The sequence below is a fragment of the Electrona antarctica genome (genome assembly GCF_951216825.1).
Source record: "Electrona antarctica genome assembly, chromosome: 18".
Lineage (NCBI taxonomy): Eukaryota > Metazoa > Chordata > Actinopteri > Myctophiformes > Myctophidae > Electrona > Electrona antarctica.
The window spans coordinates 21997806-22022369 of NC_136799.1; the positions used below are offsets into that span (position 1 = coordinate 21997806).

At 43.3% G+C, this 24564-nt stretch overlaps 1 protein-coding gene and 1 long non-coding RNA gene across 8 annotated transcripts in view; one reads left to right on the top strand and one right to left on the bottom strand.

The window, feature by feature from the left end:
* dnmt3ab (DNA (cytosine-5-)-methyltransferase 3 alpha b) overlaps positions 1–24564 on the bottom strand; it is a 51291-nt gene that overhangs the window by 17163 nt on the left and 9564 nt on the right. For 4 of the 6 annotated variants that reach the window (XM_079527145.1, XM_079527143.1, XM_079527144.1 and 1 more), the window contains exons 3-5: positions 22472–22829; positions 13053–13099; positions 118–561 (exon numbers count right to left, since the gene is read on the bottom strand). In XM_079527145.1, the coding sequence (XP_079383271.1) occupies positions 118–561; positions 13053–13099; positions 22472–22829 (849 nt within the window). Of the gene's footprint in view, positions 1–117; positions 562–11157; positions 11305–13052; positions 13100–22471; positions 22830–24564 lie in introns of those variants that run through there. The other 2 variants (XM_079527147.1, XM_079527146.1) reach the window with 2 other exon arrangements.
* LOC306941607 overlaps positions 1–24564 on the top strand; it is a 99473-nt gene that overhangs the window by 2777 nt on the left and 72132 nt on the right. The window lies entirely within an intron of this gene.

Below are 24564 nucleotides of genomic sequence, written 5' to 3' on the forward strand. Positions count from 1 at the left end.
AAGGTCAGAGAGAGAGAGAGAGGACATGATGGAAGTGGAATTCAAACTCTGGTCCTCCTCATGACTCACAAGGAGCATAATGGTCAGTGAACTAACTGGCTGAGACAGTGCTTTTACCTCATATTCTGGCTCAGTGTCTGCAGATTTGGGGGATGTCTTCTCTCCCCCTCCAATGGCCATTGGCTCAGGGGTTGTGGCCACAGTAGGGGAGGCAGGGTCAGTGGGCTGCTGCTGATGTTGTGGTGGTGGCAATGGTGATGGTTGTGATTGTTGTTGCTGCTTCAGTGGATGGGACTGGGGCTGCCGCTGAGGTTGAGACTGAGGATGGGACTGAGGTTGAGACTGAGTTTGTGGGTAAGAATGAGGCTGAGGTTGAGGGTGAGAATGAGGCTGAGAATGAGGATGAGAATGACGCTGAGAGTATGACTGGGGCTGCTTCTGTTTCTGTGGCAGAGGACGCTTGATTACTGAAACCTCTTTCTGGGGCTCTGGTTCCATCTCCTCATGGTCCTCGTAGTCTTCCATCACGTTCATCACTGATACCAGTTTTTTTTTGTCTGCCTGAAAAGCAATCCCATGGACAACAGAGATGTCAGCTATGGAATGGATTGGAAATTGTGCAGAAAAAAGGAACAAACCCTGAATTGGGTCCTGTCTCTTACATCAAAATCAGAATAGAAACGTAAATTCAGAGATGCAAAATCAAAATGGTTCCATGTGCTGTTCATACACTATTCTGTTAGCAGTGATACACACAAATAGTAGAGACAATTTATACTTGTTTGGTGTTTTAAGCATTATGTTATACTTTAGCTATTGAAAAATAACAGATCTACAAGCGGTGCCGTGCTACGAGCTTGTAGGCTTTTGTAGGCCTTTCAAATTTTGAATATACATTCTTTCAGAGCGTACATTTTTAACTCTTAACTATCTTAACTATCTTTGCTTCTGGGGTGTCCCTGGAACAACACATTTTCAGATGGGGGTCAGTAATTTTTGGGGTCCTTGACATGAAATAGTTTGAGAACCACTGACAGGATTTGGTGTCAGGTCGAAATGGGTTAATATGTGCAAATGTAGGTTAGGCCATTCATATGAACCGCTGGACAAATCTATAACGCAAAGGCTAGCTTTCAAATTATAGAAACATCACTCCTTTTACCTTTTGAATACACTTACAAAACCTGTTATTTGTTTTGACATACCATTTTGAGTACAAGTAGCAATTTAAGATGCCATTTCCCTCATGCTGTATAAATCCTCAAGACGTATCAACAGCACTGACCAACAAAGACAGCAGTAACTGATTTCTCTGTTTTCATGGTCTGAAGTGATGATTATGGTTTTGCAAATATTACAGCGTTATACTGTATGCTACTTGTGTGAAATGCCCATCTTTGTTCAAATTTTCTCTCAGTTTCACAACCCATGAATTTCCCTGTTTGCCTTTGTGTGGTAGAAGACTGATTGTAAGGCATATAGAGTGTAGATGGCAGAAGGCATATGAGCAGAATGGTACAGTCTAGAATGTCAAGCTACTAAAGCCTGAGCAAACACTCCTTTATCTCTGTCAGACTGTGAGACCTATTCATCAGCAGCAATGTATATAGTAACTCTATAGTTATGCATAGATGGCGGGAAAAACAAAGAAATGGAGAAAGTGAGAGAGGGCGATTGAGGGAGACATGAAAATAGAACGTCCAAAAAAAGTTTTTTCAATCCAAAAGCACTTATTTTTACATTTATTCAGTGGTTAACAATTCTAAACCCTGGTGCTTGTTTTGCCTGTCCTGTTGATGGTTGACTTTTTGCATGTCTGTCTGTGTCTGCTAGCCACAGACTGTGAAACTGTATTAAGGATGAATGTTTTCTGTAATGATTTTAGGATTATGTTTAAAGGCCTTTCTGTTTGTGGGGTAGCTAGTGTATGACACTGATCATTGGACCGATTTGAACCCATGATGTCATGAGGTCTGTTCCCGTTTAGTATGCATACTAACCAGGCCTGTTTTTACAGTGTGGCTCCTAGGAGCTGAGCAGACTAGAAGAGGGTTTTTGTGTCTGTAATAAGAATACATTTTATTTGTAACGCACTTGACATTTTCACAAATCTCAAAGTGGTACAGGGTTTAAAAACAATGGCATAAAAACTGCATGTGCGTCTCTCCAGATAATCTTGATAAGCGCTGGACCGTTCAGCACCAGACTTCTTGTGCATGCTGCCACAGGACAAGGAAGTATATCCCAGAATACTTCTTTCTCACATGTTTTAATTAATCTTATCCTGTATAAGACAAAGTAGGTTGGAATGGATTGGGCTGAAACTTTGCTGTCATACATGATTGATGTCATAGACTGGCTTTGTTGTTGTTCTTAATACTATAAGAGGCATTTCTACACAGTAAAATCCACAGCATTTTACAATGCATGATTACAAGTATCCTGCTGTATGTGTGTCTTTACTGTACAGTTGGAGGCCATCGATATTGTCCTTTTCTTTTTGCTGAGGTTTGCGTGATCTGCGCAAAAGGACAGTTAACCCATTTTGGGCGGGAACCCCTTTTGGTGTTTTAAACATTGTCATAATTTAGCTATTGAAAAATAGCAGATCTACAAGCTCATAGCGCGCCACCGAGTGGCGCGCTACGAGCTTGTAGGTCTGCTATTTTTGAAAAATCGTGAAAATATTTATTTCAGAAAACTGGAGGATTTAGAAGGATTTTTAAAAATGTTGAGGTCAGGCCTAAATGGGTCAAATAATAAGGGACAATATCGGTGGCACCCAACTGTATAAGGTGGATAGAGATAGTGGGACTAACACAGCCTTGAGTAAACATGTTTTTATCTGCGACTGTAAGGACCCATTCATCAATAACTGCATGTACAGTAACTCTATAGTGTCTCAGGCTTTGCTGGAAGCGAGTTCACTGGGTTTGTGGTACCTGACACTGAACCATTAAGCCTGATTTATACTCTGTTGCATGCTGGTGTTGTGCATCAAACATATCAGATCTACAAGCTCACAACGTGTCGCGGTGCGACACGTTGTGAGCTTATAGATCTGATATTTTATATTAGATGCATGACACGATGCGCATCAGAGGACGAGTCCCAGCCGTGATTTAAGCCCCTCACACACTAAATCCCCAACAGCTGCGCTCATTCTGATGTCTCTGTTTCTCCCTCTCTATAGTCTACACTCTAAAATGCACGCACTCACTTTATTCATCTATCACACACTCCCTCCAGGCGCTTGTCTGTCTCACACTCACACACACACACACACACACACACACACACACACACACACACACACACACACACACACACACACACATGCAGTAGCCCACGGGACCCCCATAAGCGTCCATTTGTAAAATCTCAGAGTGGTCCCAGGACCCAACAACAGTATATACCCGCAGTCACATACAGTACGTAAACACATGCTACTCATAGTATAGGCTCAACGTGTCTCCCCTGCACAGCTGTGCTCATGCCATTACTCTGTCCCCAAAAACATTCTCAGGTTTCTCTCTCACACACAGTGTTAATGGCCCAGGCCAGATTGACTGTGGGGAGAGATGGATGGTACTGTACAATATATAGCACGAGAGAGAGAGCAGAGGGGGAAATGAAGACAGAAGAACAGTGAGAGAGGGTTAGAGAAAGAGGGATAGACAGTATACATTAGGGCTACTCAACTTAAGATGGCTCAGGGCCCAGGGGCCACTCAGCAGAATTCCAAGAGCCGCAAGCTATGTGTCAGTATTCTTTTGAAACACCCCATGAAACACACCGTGACACATTGTGAGCTTGTAGATCTGATATTTTTGATGCACGACACCAGCGTGCAACCAAGTGTAAATCAGGCTTAATAGTTCAGTGTCAGGTTGGTACCACAAACCCAGTGAACTCGCTGATATCGTTTACTCACTCTCTGATACAATTGACCGCTGCCATCTTGACAGCAAGGTGGTATACTAGATGCAATTGTCCATTGACAGCCCATACAGTACATCAAAACAGAAACGTCCTATCTGATTGTATTAAACGGTTCAATTAAATTAAAGGTTCCATCCTGGAGGCTAATCTTTCCGGTGATAAAATGGCCACCAACGTAATCAAAAAGGTCAACCAAAGAACAAGATTCCTTTACAGGATCTCCTCACTGGTCAACAAAAACACCTTGAAGACCTTAACAGGAGCCCTCGTACAAGGTTTCTTTGACTATGCATGCACCTCCTGGTACCACAGCACCTCAAAGGCCCTTAAAACTAGGCTCCAGACTTCCCAAAACAAACTGGTCAGGCTCCTACTTGGCCTCACCCCCGAACCCACCTCACCCCTGCCCACTTTGACAGGCTGGAATGGCTTAGGGTCGACGACAGAGTACAGCATCTTGCAATGGGTCTGGTCCACAAGATTCGATACACCACCAAGATACCCATGTACCTGTCTAGATACTTCCTTAATGTTAACGAAGTCCACACCCACAACACCAGAGGGAGTGCAACGAACCATGTACAACCCAGATTCGGCACAAACAAGGGACTACATTATTTTCGCTCCTATGCCACCAAAATGTGGAACACCCTACCAACAGTCATTAAGACATGCGAATCCCTTGACTCCTTCAAAACCGCTCTCAAAGGGCACCTACGGATGGCTGCAATTCGAAACTGGCCCCCGTAAAATCTGAATCCCTTTTTACCTCCTTTATGATGAATTCCTGTTCTGTTCTTTGACTATATAGAAGTGTCTATTTGTACGTCTCTAAATGTTTTGATGAATTGAACAAGGTGGACCCTCTTGTAAACAAGTGTAATGCTTAATTGGGTCGTCCACTCACAGTTAACAGTCTTTGTATTGAGTTTGTGCTTGAAATGTACTGTAATTCTGCAAACTGTTAATAAATATTTCAATCAATCAATCAATCAAAAAAACAACGTCAAACTCTCCAACATTGCAGCTATACGGAAAGCTTGAATTATTCTCTTTATATCTGCAAAGTGTTTGTTTCATAAAAATCTAGCGTGGACATGTTATGAGCTACTTCTGTCATGTTATTTTTTTTCTAAGTGTTTGGAAGTGCTCGTTGGATTTCAATCAACGGCCCTGCGTGCCACCTGTTTTGAATTTGCATATAATGCAGGAGGCAGCAGGAGGTCGCTTGACTAAATAAATAAAGTTGATTATTTACTGAAAACGAGCGCTTCCAAACTCCAAAACAAAAATCACCTGCAAGGAATGGTGAGTTTAAGTTGTTTAATACAATCAGATAGGACTTTTCTGTTTGGATGTATCATGTATGGGCTGTCAATGGGAAATTGCATCTATTTACCACCTTGCTGGCAAATGGCCGTGGTCTGCACATTGCAACGGATGGACCTGTCCTGCACAGTGTGTGTGTTCGCTGGGGGTCCTGTGTGTGTGTGTGTGTGTGTGTGTGTGTGTGTGTGTGTGTGTGTGTGTGTGTGTGTGTGTGTGTGTGTGTGTGTGTGTGTGTGTGTGTGTGTGTGTGTGTGTGTGTGTGTGTGTGTGTGTGTGTGTGTGTGTGTGTGTGTGTGTGTGTGTGTGTGTGTGTGTGTGTGTGTGTGTGGTACACCTGAATGCTGCTAATAGTTGCTACTAATACTTTGTTTAGGGATGTTCAGCAATACAAATGCAATGCATGTACACAGCGCATAAACCAAAGTCTGCAAATACTTTCAGTGTGCATATCCCTGGATATATGAGAGAGAGAGAGAGAGAGAGAGAGAGAGAGAGAGAGAGAGTCTGGTTAACAATAAGGCCTTTAAGGGGGGGCTTGCTAGACAGCATGGGGAGGGGTTACGGCGTGCAGAGTAGAAACATGTGCTCTTCAATCAAGAGGCTCCACTGTGGTATATAAATATCAGTACAGTAGGCCTGGTTGGAAGTTCAAAGGCCTGGGCCATATGTGTTAGGCCTCTTGGCTCCAGTGCAGCCACACTGGAGTCAGTGTTAGACAGCCCTACTTGGATGGTGCACATCGCACATGGCTTAATGAACTGCAAAAACTAACCCAAAGTCAGTTAGATTTGTTTAAATGTGTTGTTTTTGAGCAGTGCTAACCGCTGCAACGTGTGGCTTTGTGTGTTTGTCTATACCCCCCCCCCCCCCCCCCCCCACACACACACACACACACACACACACACACACACATCATGTGGCATAAACATCATCATATCGCAGGGGAAACGGATCTGTGCACCATGCAATTCAGAAAGGAGAGGGGCTGACAGACACTCATTGTAGGAGAAATTATCCTGTTTGCTCTGAAGTGATTGCTTGTCATCTGCAGCAGGAAAGCTACTAAAGAAGAGCAGGAAAGATACTATATGTTTTATGATAAATTTTTTGGTGTAAGGGTTTGACTCTGGAGGTACAGCCTACGGTTACTACTCCACTATTGGAACCAATGGGAAAGTGACATCGAAAATGCTGGGGGGGGGGGGGGGGTCAGTCATAGGAAGAGGGAGGGGTTGAGTACAGTGGCTATAAGAAGCAGATATTTGTCTCTGGCTTTCTTCCCAGTTGTAAATGCCCCCTTTTGGGGGCCTCACAGTGTGAGCTCTGCTACACCAGCAAGACAGGCTCTCTGGGTCTGAGGGGGAAAATAGCAAAGGAGGTTCCCGGAGACACAATGCCGTCTTTATCATTTACGCACGCCTGCCTGTCACTGACAGCTTCAGGAATACCAAGCACTTACATAACCTGTCAGTCTGTGTCGAAAGACAAAGGCAAACAAAAAAGACACCACACTCGGGATTATTACATACAGAAGAGTCTCTGTTGTCACAAACAGCTCAAGATTCAAACCAACAAATTGTTATTCCTGGACAAGAGCCGGGTTAGAGAAATGACTACAATGGAAACCTACCTACTGTACATACAGTAATAGTGGGCTTTTGCTGCAGATTGAAGAACAGTGAAAACACAAGTCTTCTATTCCGCTGGCAGAGTGCAGAGACATGTTGGGTGCACAATAGGGGCTAATCTGACTTAGAGCTCTGTACAGCATGATACCCTGAGGGCTCAAGGGGTGATGGAGTGCATTGGGAGTCAGTGGAAAAAGAAAAGAAGAGAGAAATTGGTGGAGTGTAGACATTTCAACACATGTATTTTGGGACATATGTTGGGAGATGGGGGAGAAAAAAATACAGTGACATCCAGTCAGAGCTGAATTAAGCCCTAAAGTGCCTTTCCGCTCATACACAACGCTTAATGGTATAGAGTTGACTATAGCAACACAATGGTTAATTCTTCTTTTATGAGGTGAACACCTGCAGTTGATTTCATGGCCATTCTCCTGACTACACCAACAGGTATTTTCACAATAATCAAAGTTGTTACTCTGATTGTAGTGCTGCAGGGCACGGATGCTAAGCCCCATTGCTACAGAGTAGAAGCAGCATAGGTAGAGTTGTCATCATCTAGTAAAGACAGCAGGTACTGTACAAAGACAGCAGTCATACAGTAGAAAGAAAAATCATGAATATTCTTATATTGAATTGACATTTTTAAGGGGAAAGCTTTATCAGGTATAATGATGAACATTACTTCATTATACCATATGACAGCCAGCCTTTGAAGTCTTACAAAAGATGTTGACCTTTGAATACAGTATTCTGTCATGCGCATCAAACAAGAAAGACGCTGCAGGGGGCTGTATGGTTGTTTGACGGATTATACAGTGAGATATGACTTCAGTGCACTCACTTCCATAGGGCCAAGCTCGTCTTTACGACAGAGCCGACATACAAACAAATACTTCAAGTTATGACAGTTGGAGCTAACAAACTGGACTCATTAGACCCATTAACGCTGGTCTCGAAAAAGGTTCTTTCAAGCAGAAAATATAAGCTAACATTCCTCAAGATCTGTTGTGTGCAGCAGTGTAGCTATTGCATTCATTAAGGCAGATTTTAAGCACTGGTCCGCACAAAGGCACGGCGTATTTCATTTATAGCCTTCTTGGGGGCGGGGGGGGCGAGGGGGTCAGAGAAAAAGAGGCCATCTGGTCTTCATTGTGTTATATCCTTTTAAGAGATAATTAGGAATATTACAGGGTCAGCCATGAATACATAAACATAATTCCCCATGAATCCACAAGTAGCATTGTTAAAATAGCTCCCCAAGGAGTTTGCCTATATGGCTCCCAAAAGCTTTTCAAAAGGTTGTTAAGTAATCCCTTTAGTGCTCCTGTGGTTATAGACCTACTTAATGTAAAAACAGAGGGGAAAACGCACCATTCACTCTTCAAAGAGAACAAAGTACAAGGTAATTACATGATTTCGGTGACTGCTGGGTAACAAAACAGGACTTTCAGGCCTATGAACTTTCTCCTAGTTCTTATAATCAATATATCAGATAAAGACCCAGGTCAGCGTAAGTTCAAAAGACTAAAGCATTTGTCATGTGTTCTAACACCTCAGCTTACTAGACTATCAGAGCACAGAGCAAATCATAAGAATAATTTAATGTTAGTCTAATACAGTTTTGTTACCTCCAAAACAAATAGGCCTATGTTATGTTACGTAAGATGAAATCATGTGATTGCTCTACAAATATTTGCCGTAAACACACTTGATCTAAGAAATCAACATTTCTTGGCCCCGTTATAAAATAGGAAATACTTTCTGCACATTCCCCCCCATGGGATCACTCTAACCCCCCCCCCCAAGCAACTTTTCCCCTCAGCACATCTGCAAACGCCTGCACTCACTCACTCACCCGCTCATTCATTTTTTTTTCTTTTTTTTTTTAAAGAGACGGTTTCCCTTTAAGCCGTGCAGAGAGCAGATGGTCCATAACAACTCGTGGAAATACCTGAAGTCAGCATATTCTCCCTCTCGCTGTAAGCAGGCTAATCAGACATGCACACTTTCCTACTGTGTTATCAAACAAACAATGCATTGCACATACCCATACACGCCGGTGCGCGACACGTCTAATCCAATGTGTCGGGATTGGAATTTTTTTTGCCCCTCAGCTCTCCTAAGGGGTAGGAGAGATTGCTTCAGAAAAAAAAAGAAAGCATGAACATTTCTTTGTCTGAGAATTCAGGGTCAGGTGATTCCAGACAGGAATTCTGGTTGGCTAGAGAGGACTTGCAAAATGTTGGCAGCGATCCAAGAGGCTGTCTTGCTTTGCGAGAGCAAGCAGGGCTGGAAATTTGCTGCAAACCTCATCTTCACCCTCATATCCATAACACAGAGTTTATTTCCATAGCTGGGGGAGGGGTCAGAAAGAGAATGGGGTGGGAGAGAGTGAGAAGTGGGAGAAGTCCACTGTAACACAAGACACGCAAAAAGAGTGATCCCATTCCCGGAGGGAAGGCGCGAGACAGCAGGGTTTCAGACCTCCTTAAACTAACCCATTCAGGCAAAATGTCCTCACAGACCCGACCGACCGCCCCAGCAACATGCTAGGACAAAAATGCTCTGTGGGCACAGAGCAGAATCAACCCCAACTTTAATCTGCACCGTTTCGAGGTCCTCTAGAAAAGGGCTGCAACGCCAAAACAAATCAATCCTTGTCCAAATTAGATGAAAGCGTGTAATGACCCAAATAACAAAAAGTGGAAGCAAGAGACAAGCTTGCACAGAATCTGCATCTTTGCAACAACAACAAAAACTGAAAAACAACCATTTTCGATATTCTATTTGTAGAGAAAATCCCTCTCTATGTGGAAGTGCCTATTTCCCCCTGTATTTTACGACATTTCACTTGTGAGACCCCAGCATGTCCTGCTAATTTGGCAATATTTCCTTACTTTAGACACTTTAACGGCTTCTCCTCAAGCCTGTTCCAACAGAGTGTGTGTGTGTGTGTGTGTGTGTGTGTGTGTGTGTGTGTGTGTGTGTGTGTGTGTGTGTGTGTGTGTGTGTGTGTGTGTGTGTGTGTGTGTGTGTGTGTGTGTGTGTGTGTGTGTGTGTGTGTGTGTGTGTGTGTGTGTGTGTGTGTGTGTGTGTGTGTGTGTGTGTGTGTGTGTGTGTGTGTGTGTGTGCGCACACACACACAGGGGGGTCAGTAGTAGAATTCTTGTTACTATGGAGACAACTCATTATGTAACACTCAAAGTCGCTCTACATCACATTACAACCAGGAGTAATATCTATCATGACTAGCCGTAGTAGTGCAGGGGTTGGGCAGGCGAGTTGGAAACAGTACATTTACGAGGATTTACACACCGTGTTGTTTTTGGGAACAGTTATTAATGGTCTGTAATGAAACCACGCTTTGCACCCATATTCAGTGAGACTTAAGACTGGCTATGTGTCGTGATCATATAGTGGGATAAAAACATTGTTCCATCTTATTGTTCACCGGCGTTGACACATCCTGTTAAAATTACATTTAACTATTGATTTAGCTGTGCAAACATATTTTTAATAGGGTTAATAGGAACCAGAGTGCTACAACAGTACCCAGTAAAATCATCAGTGTTAATTTGTCAAAAGGAAACATTTCCTCTCATCGTACAGTGTTGTGAGAAGAAAGCCATGTGTTGTCGAAGGAACAAAACCTTTAGGGAACGACGTTGTGCATTTGCCAACAATAGTTCTAGCACAAAGACAGGAAACCCATGAACCGAGTGAACCAAGGCCCCCACACACAAAGCCAATGAAATAAATGGTACCTTCATGTGATATCAAATAACCCATCAAATACACTTGGACACAAATGCACTATGGTGCCGTACTCTTAACCCTAGTGATTCACAACCCATGACCAGCCAGCAAGCCAACTTGAATCCTCCTGCGCAATTCTATAGCCCTAGAAAGGCAAAATGGCAAACAGCTTTTTGTGTTTCTGAAGGTCTGATGTCAAAACTAGGGTTTTCAGTATATACTATACTATAGTCCATTGTACTGTATACATTACATGCCATAATATTTTACACTGTACCTGTACCCACATGATCTACAATTATCCACTTCTGTACCAACAATCCTTTTCGCAGGATAGGAAATAAACTTTGAGGTAGATTTTCACCCTGCGTTTTAGTACTTGTGAAGTTACTGTTCTTATTCCTAATCCTTATTTCCTACTGAGGAACAAATACGTTTGTTATACGACAGTACTGTCTAGCAGCCCCTAAGACAGTGGCCAGGACCCAGAAGGGGTACTCACCTCCATTTTCCACTTGGCCAGCCATTCCTCCCTGGTCCTCTTGCTAATGTAATAAGGGTCACCAGCCTGGAAGGTTACTCTGGGCATGGGCCTCTGACGAAGGCTGATCTCCCCACCAACTCCCCCTCGCAGCCTCCCCCGATCTCCCTGTTTAAAGGGATAAATACAAATAAATAAATAGATAAATAAAATAAATAAATCTGAATCTTTTTTTGGGGGGGGTGGGGGGTTCTGTGACAGACTCTGAGAGGAGGAGGTGAGTTTTGCTGCTAAACTGAAGCTGTCTCTGGAGCAGCTGAGGTAGACTCTTGTTAAAGATTCACTGATTTGTTCTATGGTTGAGGCACTGGAGGGGAATGTCTAACCTGTAAAGAGATGATGACTCACATGTTGATCTGGCCCCCTGTTGCCGTCAGCTTGTGAGTTGTCAAGCGGCAATGAGCAAGGCCACAGTATCTATTAACTGCACTCGCCCTGGCACTGTCTCAAAGTCGCCAGAGCCAGCCAATGTGAGGGCCTCCCAAGTGTATTTGATATTTCAATTCTATACGCCATTAGGTACCATTTCTTTCACAAGTCCAAGGTCATGTCACAGCTTAAGCTGGTGTAGTGACAAACCCACACAGTGACAATAGGAAGCAGCCTACTTAATTTATACATTCAAACTCTGAGCCTTATGGGTCCATTTGGCTCCATTTGTGAGTTAAATGAACACTGAGGATATTACTGTGTACATGGAATGTCTGATTACCCCAGTTTAGGTCATCATACCAGGCCATAAACATGATATAGTATATCCATTGTGGAACAATAACCATTACCAGTTCATCCTTTGGTATAAAGAGCAATGCCAAGATTTAGGGAATATACAGTAGAGAATGATAGATGGATGGATAGACAGACAGACAGACAGACATTTATTGATCCCAAGGGAAATTCTGTTGTCAAACAGAAGTAGCACCGCTTGGTAAGGATGAAATAAAGATACAGGTAAAGGTAGAGAACAAGTGCAGTACAGAATAAGTAGTAGAGTAACAGTAGAGAGTATACAAATATAGACAGTATAACTGTTGTGATTTGACTTAACATCTGACCAGGCCCTCTGTGCCTGGACTGAACGAGTAAGCATAATGTAATAAGCCTATTTCTATCAGTAGATAGAAATAGAGGCATAGGACCATAGGTATCTTGTGCATTCTATCACCAATAAAACCGCCATATATACATTTAAAGACCTAAAGACTGACCTGGCAGTCTGCACTTGGACTGACCATAGTATGAACTGAAGGGAAGAAAAGTATATCACGACAATTCTTTCAATATCAATATTATATCACGATATCTTCTCATGTATCAGAAATCACGTCGAATAATCTCATTGATGGTGTCAAACAGAACTGTGATTTTCAACTGACATCCTCAATTGTTTACAGACTTACTGTTTAAATGTATTAATTTAGAGTACTGTTTACCACCATATAAAAAATCCCACATAACAAAATCCCACTGATAGTTGATAACAAATATATACAATGTATAGGCCAGACTTTCTCTGTTAGTGTCATTTTATCAGCCAAGAACTTAGGTTTCCTCCTACCATCCTTTGTCAAGTACACTGTTAACTGTCTAATGTTGTGTTTAACCCACTGCGTCTTCATCCACCCCCATCACAAGACATGCACAAAGATTCTAAGTAGTTTGGAAGAAAAGAAAAAACAAACAGATGATGAGTAATTGTTGGTGTACACTGGCCCTGATGTGGATTTTCCTTGACAGCAAATTAACACTAGCATCACAACAGCAGTCTGGTGAATGTAGGCCCTGGAGGTGGCTTGTCCTTGACAGCATATTCACAATAGCCAGGGAAAGAAGACATAATGAAAGAGAATTCTTACCTCGTTCTTGACCACATCTCCTCCGTCATCCTCCTTGCGTTCCACATCTAGAGGGAAGACAGTGAGACAATTGATGATCTGAATTATTCATAAGAGACTGGAGAAGCTACAGGTCACATCAATTATACCTAATCTAGATCATTAAGCTGAGGAAGCCACCCTTTTAATTAGTAAATAGACATCAATTATACAGGACGGTCAAGCTCAAGTCTTTATGTCATCCTTAAGGCTATTAACATTATGCTATGATGTAGTTACTTTACAGTAGGGCTGCTCAATTAACTTGATAACGGTAGAAGAATACATTCAGAATATGATAATTGGCCAATAAAGGAATTGGATTTTAGTGCATTGCAGGGCTATCGCCTTTAACCCCTCGCACCTCAATGGTAGGGTGACTTCACGTTATGTGGGACTGCTATACTTTATAATAAGGATTTTATATATGGAAAATCAATCAATATCCTAAAGTGATCTTGAGTTGTTGCTATAACACACCTTGCCACTAAACAATGGTTTGGATTCAGTTCAGCAGCACATAAACTATTATAACTATTGATTGACACACGTGGTATAGGCTTAAAATAAGGCCTACAGTACAAGCCTTTTCAATCTGTCTGAATTATTCATTCTTGTCTAATTTGTCGATTAGTAACAGCTGTGTTGTCAGTGTCACTGAATCTCTGTTGATATCCCATGATGCACTCATGGCAGAAAGTGTGTTTATTTTTTAACAATGGGATTGGGAATGCATTGGGGGATTATGTGGTGGGCCTTTACTTTATGTGTAGCGTTGTGTCATGGTGTTCATTTGGTGATTTACTTTGATATATATCTTTGGTGTAACTCAGGTGAAGCACACCCTCTCTTCCTCTCTTGAATAGTAGTGTGGTAGGGTTGTGTGAATTTGCCACAACAAATAGCCATGATACATTTACGCTTTGTTGTCATGTGAGGAAGAAAGCTGATGTAGAAGGTCACAGTGCATTTTGAGCTTGTAGATCTGCCCCAGTGCTTGTACTGGAGGGTGCCGTACGAGCTAGTGGGGTCCTTGAAATTCAAAAGGTTGAGAATCACTGCTCTTAAATTACTTTCTTTTATTTTCAACCAAAGTTCATGTTTTAGGTTGTTATTAGATAAAGTAGAAGATGAGTGTTAATTTTTTGCTTTCTTTCGTTTTAGCGATTTTAGCTATTTTTGACATTTTACAAAATGTTATGGTGACTTTTTATATTATAATTTACTATAGTCCTACTAGACCCAGGGAAGTTTACATCAGGCCACCGTAGTTGTTTTCTGTCTGTCTGAACGAACATCTGACTAGGGGGCTGCTATACTATGTGTCATATGCTCAATATGTCAGTTTGTCACCTCCCCCTTCACATTCAACCCGTGATCTTTTGTGGCCATAGTAGGACTATAGTAAATAATAATAAATAAATTGCCGTAACATTTTGTAAAATACATATTTAGCGACTTGTTTGAATGCCTGCCCCATGTCAAAAATAGCTAAAATCATTATAAACTAAAGAAAGCAGCAAATAAAAAAATCTTTTACTTTCTCTAATAACAATCTAAAACATGAACCTTGGTTGAAGTTGTCCTTTAAGGCAGGGGTTCCCAACCTTTCTATTACCACTGTCTGGCTGACAGTTCATAAAATGTTCGGACCGGCATGGCTGGGGGGTAGGGGGACTGGGGTGCGTTGAGGTCGCGCATCATCGTACCAAAACACGGAAGACAGTTGACTGGCCTCAAGTAGCCTACCCGCTGCTATATCATATCACAAAATAATGTTATATCATTGTCATTGACCATATCATTGATCCTGGTGACGCACAGTTATAGATTCACGGTCGGGAAAACTTGGGATTCCCTTCTCGCATACCATAGTGGGACATGTCCCATGTACCAGCACAGGTACACATACCAGTGGTTGGGAACCTGCTTTAAGGTGTCTCTCTCTCCACAAAACGGACTACTTCACACACTACTTCAAACTGCTTCAGACTGCTACTCTGTTGTAGTCTGTTGGCATTAGTTGGCATTTAAAAGTCGGACGACAGCACATTGCATTCAGATGACACCTCCAAACCATCACACCAGGAGGCGAAAGTAGCTTGCAATGCTAGTCTGCCAGTGTTGCCAGGTCTGCTTATTATAAGCAACTTTGGGCTTGTAAAGTCGCTTGTAAATATTCATAGTTGCAGGTTGATTTAGTTTGGGCTTGCTTAAGTGTAGTTGTTTATTTGGGCTTGCTTTCAAGATTATTTTTGAAAATAGCTGAAACCGGTCCCTTCTTTTGGGCTTGTTTTCATAGACCTGGTCTAGTTTCACTCACATAATCTGAGTCTCCGTATCTGCATCTCAAGGTACGGCCACGGAGCCGACTTGGGGACCCAACGCAGCTCCTCCAAGGAAAACAAACAAATTAACGGAGCTGAACGTGAATCCCCCCCCACCGCCCACCCCTTTTTTCCCCTCACTGTATATGTTTCTTTTCCCTTTTTACCTCCTTTATGATGAATTCCTGTTCTGTCCTTTGTCTATATAGAAGTGTCTATTTGTACGTCTCTAAATGTTTTTGATGATTTGAACATGGTGGACCCTATTGGAAACAAGTGTAATGCTTAATTGGGTCGTCCACTCACAGTTAACAGCCTTTGTATTGAGTTTGTGCTTGAAATGTACTGTAATTCTGCAAACTGTTAATACATTTTTCAATCAATCAATCAAAAAGCATTAAAACAAAACACTTTTCATCAGCCCAGGGCTAACGATGGGCTTATATATATATATATATATATATATATATATATATATACACACACACACACATACATACACACATTTCTTTGTACAATTTAAGCAGACACTAATCCAGAGCAATTTACTCTTTATGGTCCTGACTCCTGCCCGATTAAATAAAGTTCAAATAAGTAAATAAAGGCTTCCACTAAGAGAAACCGACAGGGTAAAACTCCTTACGCGGGTGCAGGGCCTATGTAAGCTTAACGTCCTCTACTCTGTTCTAAATCCTCCGTTAAACTCTGCTTGATCACAGTGGATTTAGGATCACATTGCACACCCAGGTATACACTAGGTGGTGAGTGCCATATTTGGGTTTGATGCAACCCAGAAGGCATGGAGATGCTGCCCAGGTTATGATGAGTGTGGAGAGCGGCCAAGTTTACTTTGGCAAATATCACACCTCTGACCCTACATCCCTCTTTTCACGAGAGTTGCAGCTGGCTGCCATTAGCATGGTCCCTCCCACACACCCTTGACACTGAGCAGAAAAGGCAACAACATACTGCTTCGTTTGTGTGACATTGGGGGGCACATAATAATCTCCACACCAATCTCCCATGGCAGGAATCAGGATCAAACTATGAGCGTCTTATAGTCCAGTGTTTCCCAAACAAAAACAATTACCCCTATATTTTGTTCTCGGTGTGGTCTCGATCTAAAAGTTTTGAACTTGCAGCGGGGGCACAGAGGATGGTGTTTGGTCTTTATCTGCCAATAACCATGTAATTTTGAATATTACAAAGATCCTGTTTGTATGTTAAAATAATTTCCACCTTTAAAGCTTATGAAAATACCATGCATGTCTCAATCTGACTGAGGTTTTAGATTGTTTAATAAACCATCCAAAAGTGGGGAGCTGCACATATCATATATCAGCCAGGTACTTACACATGTACTAGCTGCTGAATCTATTAGGAAGCTACAAAAACTACAAACTAGCGGGAGAGTGTATAAACCGTCAAAGATAACAGCAAATATTCCAGGCTCTGCTGAAATTTGCACCGAAACCACAGTGTAATAAAAAAGAAAAGGCTTTACCGCAATAAAATCTTAGAATGTCGGGGATTTCCTATTAACTCAAGCCATGATTCTGGAGGTCCCTAACAACAAAGGCATGTTATTCATTCTTGAACATCATTGTTTTCCTGTGTTCAGCGGAGCAGAAAGGTTAGCCAGGGAGCATGGAGACAACCCAACTGAAACACTATCAAACAGGATTCATGATTCATGAAATTTTCTTTTTTCGTCTTTCCTTTTTCCCTAGAGCAGCAGGAGGAAGGAAGCCAAAATCACATCTTATCACAAACTGCCCAAGAAACGCATAGCTACTCTCGGCTAGGCGTGTAAAGGTATACCGTATTACCGCGGCATGAACAGCCATGGTATTGATACTGTGTGATTTCTGAGCTCATAGTATTTTATTATTTATTTAAATATGAGCAATTATGTGCATATGCTGCACAACTTGACTGACTCAAACTACATCAATGTTGATTTCGTCGACTAAATCTGCTATTTTCAGCAAGTGTAAAAACAGTCATTGCGACGACAACAAGGCCCGCCAAAATTCATTTTAGTCGACTAAATCAACTGTAGATTTAGTTGACTAAAATCTTATGATATTTAGTCGACTAAAACTAGGCTAACAATAAAACATTCCAGGTGACTAAAATGTGACTAAAACTAAATGAAAACCATTCAAGACTATGAGAGACTATGACTAAAATCAAAATTTGCTGTAAAAAACAACACTGAACTAAAAAAAAGTGCCCTTCTGGGCACAGGTCTCCACCAGGAGGATAGTGTGTGTGATGTTTGGCCAAATGTTTAGGAGTAATATAAACATGTGTGTGTGTGTGTGTGTGTGTGTGTGTGTGTGTGTGTGTGTGTGTGTGTGTGTGTGTGTGTGTGTGTGTGTGTGTGTGTGTGTGAGTGTGAGTGTGAGGGCAGTGGGCATTATAATTAGGACAATGGTGAAGCTTTTTCTTTGTGTGTGTGTGTGTGTGTGTGTGTGTGTGTGTGTGTGTGTGTGTGTGTGTGTGTGTGTGTGTGTGTGTGTGTGTGTGTGTGTGTGTGTGTGTGTGTGTGTGTGTGTGTGTGTGTGTGTGTGTGTGTGTGTGTGTGTGTGTGTGTCGCGACTTGGCCTGTAGCGCCACCATGAGGCTGATTTTGAAAACTGTCAAGTGGCATTTCTTCCTCAGCCTAGTGGGAATATGCATGCACAGTTTCACCGCAATAGGACGCTGCGTTGAGGAGTTGCGATTTGTACCAAACGGGTACAAAACGGGCTACTCCTGAAAACTTTAGAAGCCAATCGTAGCCAATCAGGACGGATTATTATGAGAAATCAAACAAACCCGTCTTGATCACATGACTATGGAGAGCATGTGTACCGATTTGCGTGAAATTTGGATAAAATCTGAAGGAGTAATATTAGAAAATGTGTTTTACATATGTCGGCCTCCTGGTGGCGCTATAAAGAGCAGATGTGAAAAAGGTTTTTCCTTGGCCTCTAGGGAGTGTGCATACAAGGTTTTACACAGATCAGTGCAGTTACAGTATAGGTAAAAACACTAATCGGCCAGTTATAGCGCCACCATGAGGCTGAGTTGAAAGTTTTCAAGTGGCATTTCTTCCTCGGCCTAGTGGTATTGTGCGTGCAAACTTTCACGGAAATCACACGATGTGTTCAAGATTTGCAGCATTTTGTTTGAAACGGAGCACTCCTGTGAACTTTGGAAGCCAATCTTAAGGTGACTCCAGACCGAGGAAACTTGTCCAGACCAGTCAAAGACTACTTAAAACTCTCATATTGCTTTTGGGCTAGTTGTCCTGTAACATAGCTTAATATTCATAGTTGCCCTTTGCTTTATAGTTTGGGCTTATTTCTGAAGTGTAGTTGCTTATTTGGGCTTGCTTTCATGATTCATTTAAAAAATAGCTGATGTAATAGGGCTCAAGTAGTGAAACTGGTTGCTTCTTTTGGATTTGTTTTCATAGACCTGGTCGCTTGTTTCACTCACAGAATCTGGCAACACAGCGCTTCACACCAAAACAAACAAAGATAGCATTATTTTATCGGCAACCGACCGGACATGTTCGGTTCTTCATCAACGGGTTCCGACGCGTCGATAAGGTGCTAGGGACGGCAAGCGACGGGGGCTTCTCGTCGGGGAGTCTCCTGCGGACAGTCTCGCGTCTGGAGACTGCCGATCGTCGGGGCAGTGTGGAGCCACCTTTAGCTAATCAGTATGGAGTCTGAAAAATCTGAAAGACCCGTTTGGTTGAATGGCTCTAGAGAGACTACCAATTTGCGTGATGTTTGGACAAAATCTGTAGGTGTACTGTCAAAAAAATTGTTTTGCACAAAGCGGCCTCCTGGTGGCGCTATAACAGGCCAATGTGAAAACTTTGGGGCAGAGGTTCAGCTCTAGCATTCAGGGAGTGTGTGTGCAGAGTATGGCTGCGATCAAGCCAACGGTGCCAGAGATTAGCTGGTCACAGACAGACGGACGGAAGGACACACTGACATACGGACGGATGGACAAAGTGCAAACTAGAAAAAGTGCCCCTCGGGGCACAGGTCTCCACCAGGCCAGGTCAGGTTGTGGCCTCCTGGTGGCACTATAATAGGCCAATGTGAAAAGGGTGCCATTTGTTCTTACACCATTGATGGCAATTGGATGATTTGAGGCATCTTGTTCCAAAAATGTGTTTTGCAAAAATCCACCTGTTGGTGGCGCTATAACAGGCCAATGTGAAAGGGTGGGATATATTCCTCAGCCTAGTAGGAAAGTGATTTCACGTAAATTGCACGATGTGTTCATGATTTGAGGCTTTTTGTTTCAAAAGGGCCAATCCTGCAAACTTTGAAAGCCAATGTTAGCCAATTAGGATGGAATATGAAATATCGGACAGATCCATCTTGAACACATGACTATAGTAGAGTGTAGCGATTTGCGGGATTTTTGGGCAGAATCTGGAGGAGTAATATCAAAAAATGTGTTTTTCAAAAGTCGGCCTCCTGGTGGCGCTCCAGGGAGTGTGTGTGCAAATCGCCTAGGTGAACGGTGCCGGTGATTAGCTGTTCACAGACGGACGGACGGACGGACGGACGGACGGACTGACGGACAAACGGAGTGCAAAACATACTCCCCATGCCTTCGGCCTGGTGGAGACAACTACAAAACTGGACTCAGATCTGTTGTGCATGTCATCCTCAATCTCACACCAGTTACTTGCCTACTCTCGGCTCACAGTATTTAACCGATTAGTGCTGTTTTATAGTTTATCATACAGCGAAAATAGCAGATCTACAAGCTCACAACATGTCGCGACTCGCTACGTGTGAGCTTGTAGATCCGTTATTTTGGAAAATAATTAAAACACCAGGTTGAATGTGGTTAACTTGAAAGTAATCAAGTTCTGTTTCCAGCACTGTGTGAACTCAGAGATTTGACAACACCGTCACACTCTACAACTATTAAAGTAGCAGTGTATAGGGCTGTCACAATTATGACATTTATACTTAATCATACTTAATCATTAATCGCTCAAATAATTGTGTTTAACAATTGAATTGTGTTTCTGTCGTTGGAACATTATGAATGAAAATCACATTGGCTTTCAGGCTTCGTAAAACAAAATGTGTACAGGGCAGATATGACAAATAACTTACATCATTTAATAACTAACTGAATAGTGGAAATGGCCAAGATCTACAAGCTCAAAGTGGCGTGTTGGCGCTGTCTTTGAAGCACCCTACAGGCCTGTCCAAACAATGGACCGCTCTCTTAACAGCCTATTCTAGTTTGTTCCATGTGTAGCATGCACCGTCCAACCCTGCTCTCTTTTTCCATCCCTCTACCCCCCCCCCCCCCCCCCCCCCCCCTCAATGGGAATAAGTGACTACATAACAATTCGCTGAGGCAGTCAGTGTGCATATGTATGTGTGTGTATGGGGGGTTGGGGGGAGTTACTTGCCAAGGTCGTTGGGTTTGTGAGGAGAGCTGGCTTGCATTGCCCACAGAGAGTATACCTTGCCAGTTTGACTGTGTTCCAGCTCTCGTATTGCTAGCGCTCGGTTCCACTCCAGCCGGCGCTCAAATCCTTCCTGTGCCCTCCAGATGGATAACAAAAACCCAGCATGGCAGGCTATCGATCCACCATGCTGCCCCCTCGGTCTCTTAACGCTCTGTCATGGGGTGCTGTCTGTCTGTCTCTCTCTCTCTACACAAATTAATTTAGTGACTGTAATGACGTCGCCCCACATACTGTACGTGAACGTGCAGTGTGATATACTAACATGTAATTAATAAGAGTCTGTTGATTACATTTCGGTTAAATATGTAAATCTGTAGCGTGTCCACGTGGACGCATAGAGCCAATTTAGAGTGTGGTCTGCAAGGACCAGTGGGCTCTGGGGTTAATGAAGTAATTTAGAGTTGTTCAATGCACATTTTCTGTGTGCGTGTACGCGTGCGTGTGTGTCTGCACACGTGCGCGCGCGTGTGTGAGACACTGCACTCACAGCATGCATAGATCAGGTTAATACAGAGTGCAGACTTGGTGTGTAAGAGCTCTGGGCACAGTGCCATCCACCTGGAAGCCCCCACCCCACCTGATCCTATTTGATGCACAGACACACACACACACACACACACACACACACACACACACACACACACACACACACACACACACACACACACACACACACACACACACACACACACACACACACACACACACACACACACACACAGACAGCAACCAAGTGGCGGCCACAAGAGAGACCTGCTGACTCCCTGCACTCGGCAAAGACGGAGGCACGTTGCCAGGAGACGGCTTGCCTCACTCTACCCTAGGTTTTATTTACTGCACCACTCATCAAGGTCACTGCCTAAGCGTCTCTCCGCGGCAGTGAGAGAGAACACGTGGCTGACCAGGAGAAAGATAAAATAGAAAGGAGAGACGAGTATGAGAGGGAGAGATGGAGAGAGTGATATATTCAGTAAGAGAGAGACTTGTATGTAAGACAGAGATATGGCGAGAGGGAGACGGAGAGAGAAACAGCAGGTCTAACCGCTCGGCTCAAAACATTACCGGTATATATTGTGCATTCGAATAAGGTTTTAGTTTTGTGCGCTGATCCAAAAACATTAATGCCATGATGAGTGAATATAATATGTTATACTGGCCCAATGGAAAGTTGATCTGCAACACTGGCGTTGTACGTGACTCACACATACTGTAAGTCCTAATTATATAGGATCTCTAGGTCTGTTGTTCATTTGCAGCTCATGGTTCATCATTGTGCATTTGTCATCACCCACCCTTCCCTTGGCTTAAACTATGTCGATTGTGGCGTGTACTGTAAACACAACATTCACCGTTGGCCTCTCCTCCCTGGCTCAATGACACCAATAGTGCACCCCTACTGTCCAAAGGGTGACGCCCAGACACATCTCAATTAATTAAAATAAGAAAAGACAAGCAGAGGGTCTCTGCGGATGCAGTCTAAACATAGTTGTATTTTGGAAATCCTATTCACTTGCTTGAACAATAGGAACAGCGTCAGACAGAAGAAAACTGAGCCAATAACTCACATTTTGTCGGGCGCTCCAGTTTCCGTCTGCCTCGTTTCTTGTGCGGGGTTGCCAGGCTGTCGTCCTTCCCGTGAGAATCCTGCTCCTCGCGGCTGGCTACAAGGAATCCGTTCTCCAGGGAAGGGCGCTCTGGTCCGTGCTGACCCAGTGAGCCGTCTTCTGCCCGGCAGGGAGTGTCTCTAGGCAGCCCATTCTCCACTTCCCTTTTCTCCTGTTTGGGGAAGCAGGCGGCGGACGTCCTGTCTCTGTGCCCGCCCACGTCTCCATTGTGGACCTGTGCCATGGACGGCCTACCCAGCCCTGGATGGCAGTTACCCTGCAGACCCATGCTCTCTGCAAAGGAGCTGCAGCCCTCCACCTGCAAGCACCAGGCAAAGAATAGATTTATCAATAATAAATGGTGTATATATTAAGATATACTGTATTATGTAGATTAATAATGTTTGACTTTTTTATATTATAAATAAAAAGTATAACTAAATATTGCTTTAAGGAAACCCCCCACTCGGTAATTGCATTAACCAAAAAACTGTTCGGAAGTGGCAAAGAGCACTGCTCCAGCGAATTAGTTTGTTGTGATAAATGGAAATAACTACTGCTGCTGAGTCACTATTAATATTCTTTTATACTTACTTAGTTGTGTGCTGACGGGCAACCAAGTGTAAATCAGGCATAACTTGATGCCCACTAACGTGCTGTCCCTGCAGTTCTCTCCACTAACCTGTTGCCCACACTAACCCGTCAGGGGCGGGGGGGGGGGGGGGGGGAGGGTGTACTGAGATACTGGAAACAGGGAGAGAGTGACAGCAGTAGCAGTGCGGCCAAGGGAGTCAAACCCGGGACTCACTGTCAGGCATCAGATTCTATGTGGTTTGTGCCTTAACCGCTTGGCTATCAGCGTCCCTTGTGGCCACCATTAAACGAGTTGCCCACATTAATGTACTCAGCTTTTAACCTGCAGGGACGCAGGAGAAGAGAAAGCTGTCTTTTTGTTGTACCGTGGCCATCTGTCAGGTGTACATATCATTATACCTGTAGCAGTAAATCACCGTTTGATATAATGAACAGCTGCCAGCGGTTATGACACATCATTGGATCTACTGCAGAGGGCTTTGTAGTACACAATCCCAGGATTTACAAGGTGTCATCGAGAAGCCTTGAAGAAAAATGTTATCTGAGAGAGTGGCTCGGGAAAGAAAATTCCCATTGTGGATGTGTCAGGGTAAGCCCTTTATAGGTTGATGCCACAGCGAGAGAGGAAATGGACAGCTTGACAGAAAGTGGTACATTTACTGTAGGCCTATATCATCGTTGTTGGGCAGAATCCTTGTATCTCCATCTCTCATATTTTTCTTTCATAAATTAATGCTATTTATTGGACATTCTTTAACCACTTAAGCCCTATTTTATACTTCACTAGAGCAGTGCCCACTGGCCTACTTGGAACGATGCAAGTTGGAAATGATGCCCCACCCAGTTATTATGTCCGTGTCCCTTTTATGCCCATAGTTCTTTGTCAGGCAAGCCCAAATATGGAGTCTATGCAGATGTCAGAACACCATTGTGATGTCAGAACAGGCCAGCTCCATATATGGAGATCTAGGGGTGATCTAGGGGTGCTCAATTGGCTAATTTGGGCCCTGTCCAGAGCCCGGGCAGGGGCCCTGTCCAGAGCCCAGGCAGGGGCCCTGTCCAGAGCCCAGGCAGGGGCCCTGTCCAGAGTCCGGGCAGGGGCCCTGTCCAGAGCCCGGGCAGGGGCCCTGTCCAGAGCCTGGACAGAGCCTTTTGTGGTGGTTCTGGACAACCATGTATCTGACCGGGCACTGCACTCCCGGTCGTGTACGTACACACGTACATACACACAGAGGAGACGTGGTGCATTTATAGATAGATAAAAGACAAAAGTAGCAAAAATACTGATCTATGACTACGAGTTCACAATGCATTGTGAGCTTGTAGAGCGGCTATATTTGCCTATAATGTCATGCTCAGATGGGGGGCACCAGTTTGAAACCACAGTCATAAGTCCGTCAGTGGGTTTTATAAATATTTATTTAACCACTGAAATGCTTTGCAAGAGCTTGTGACAAAAT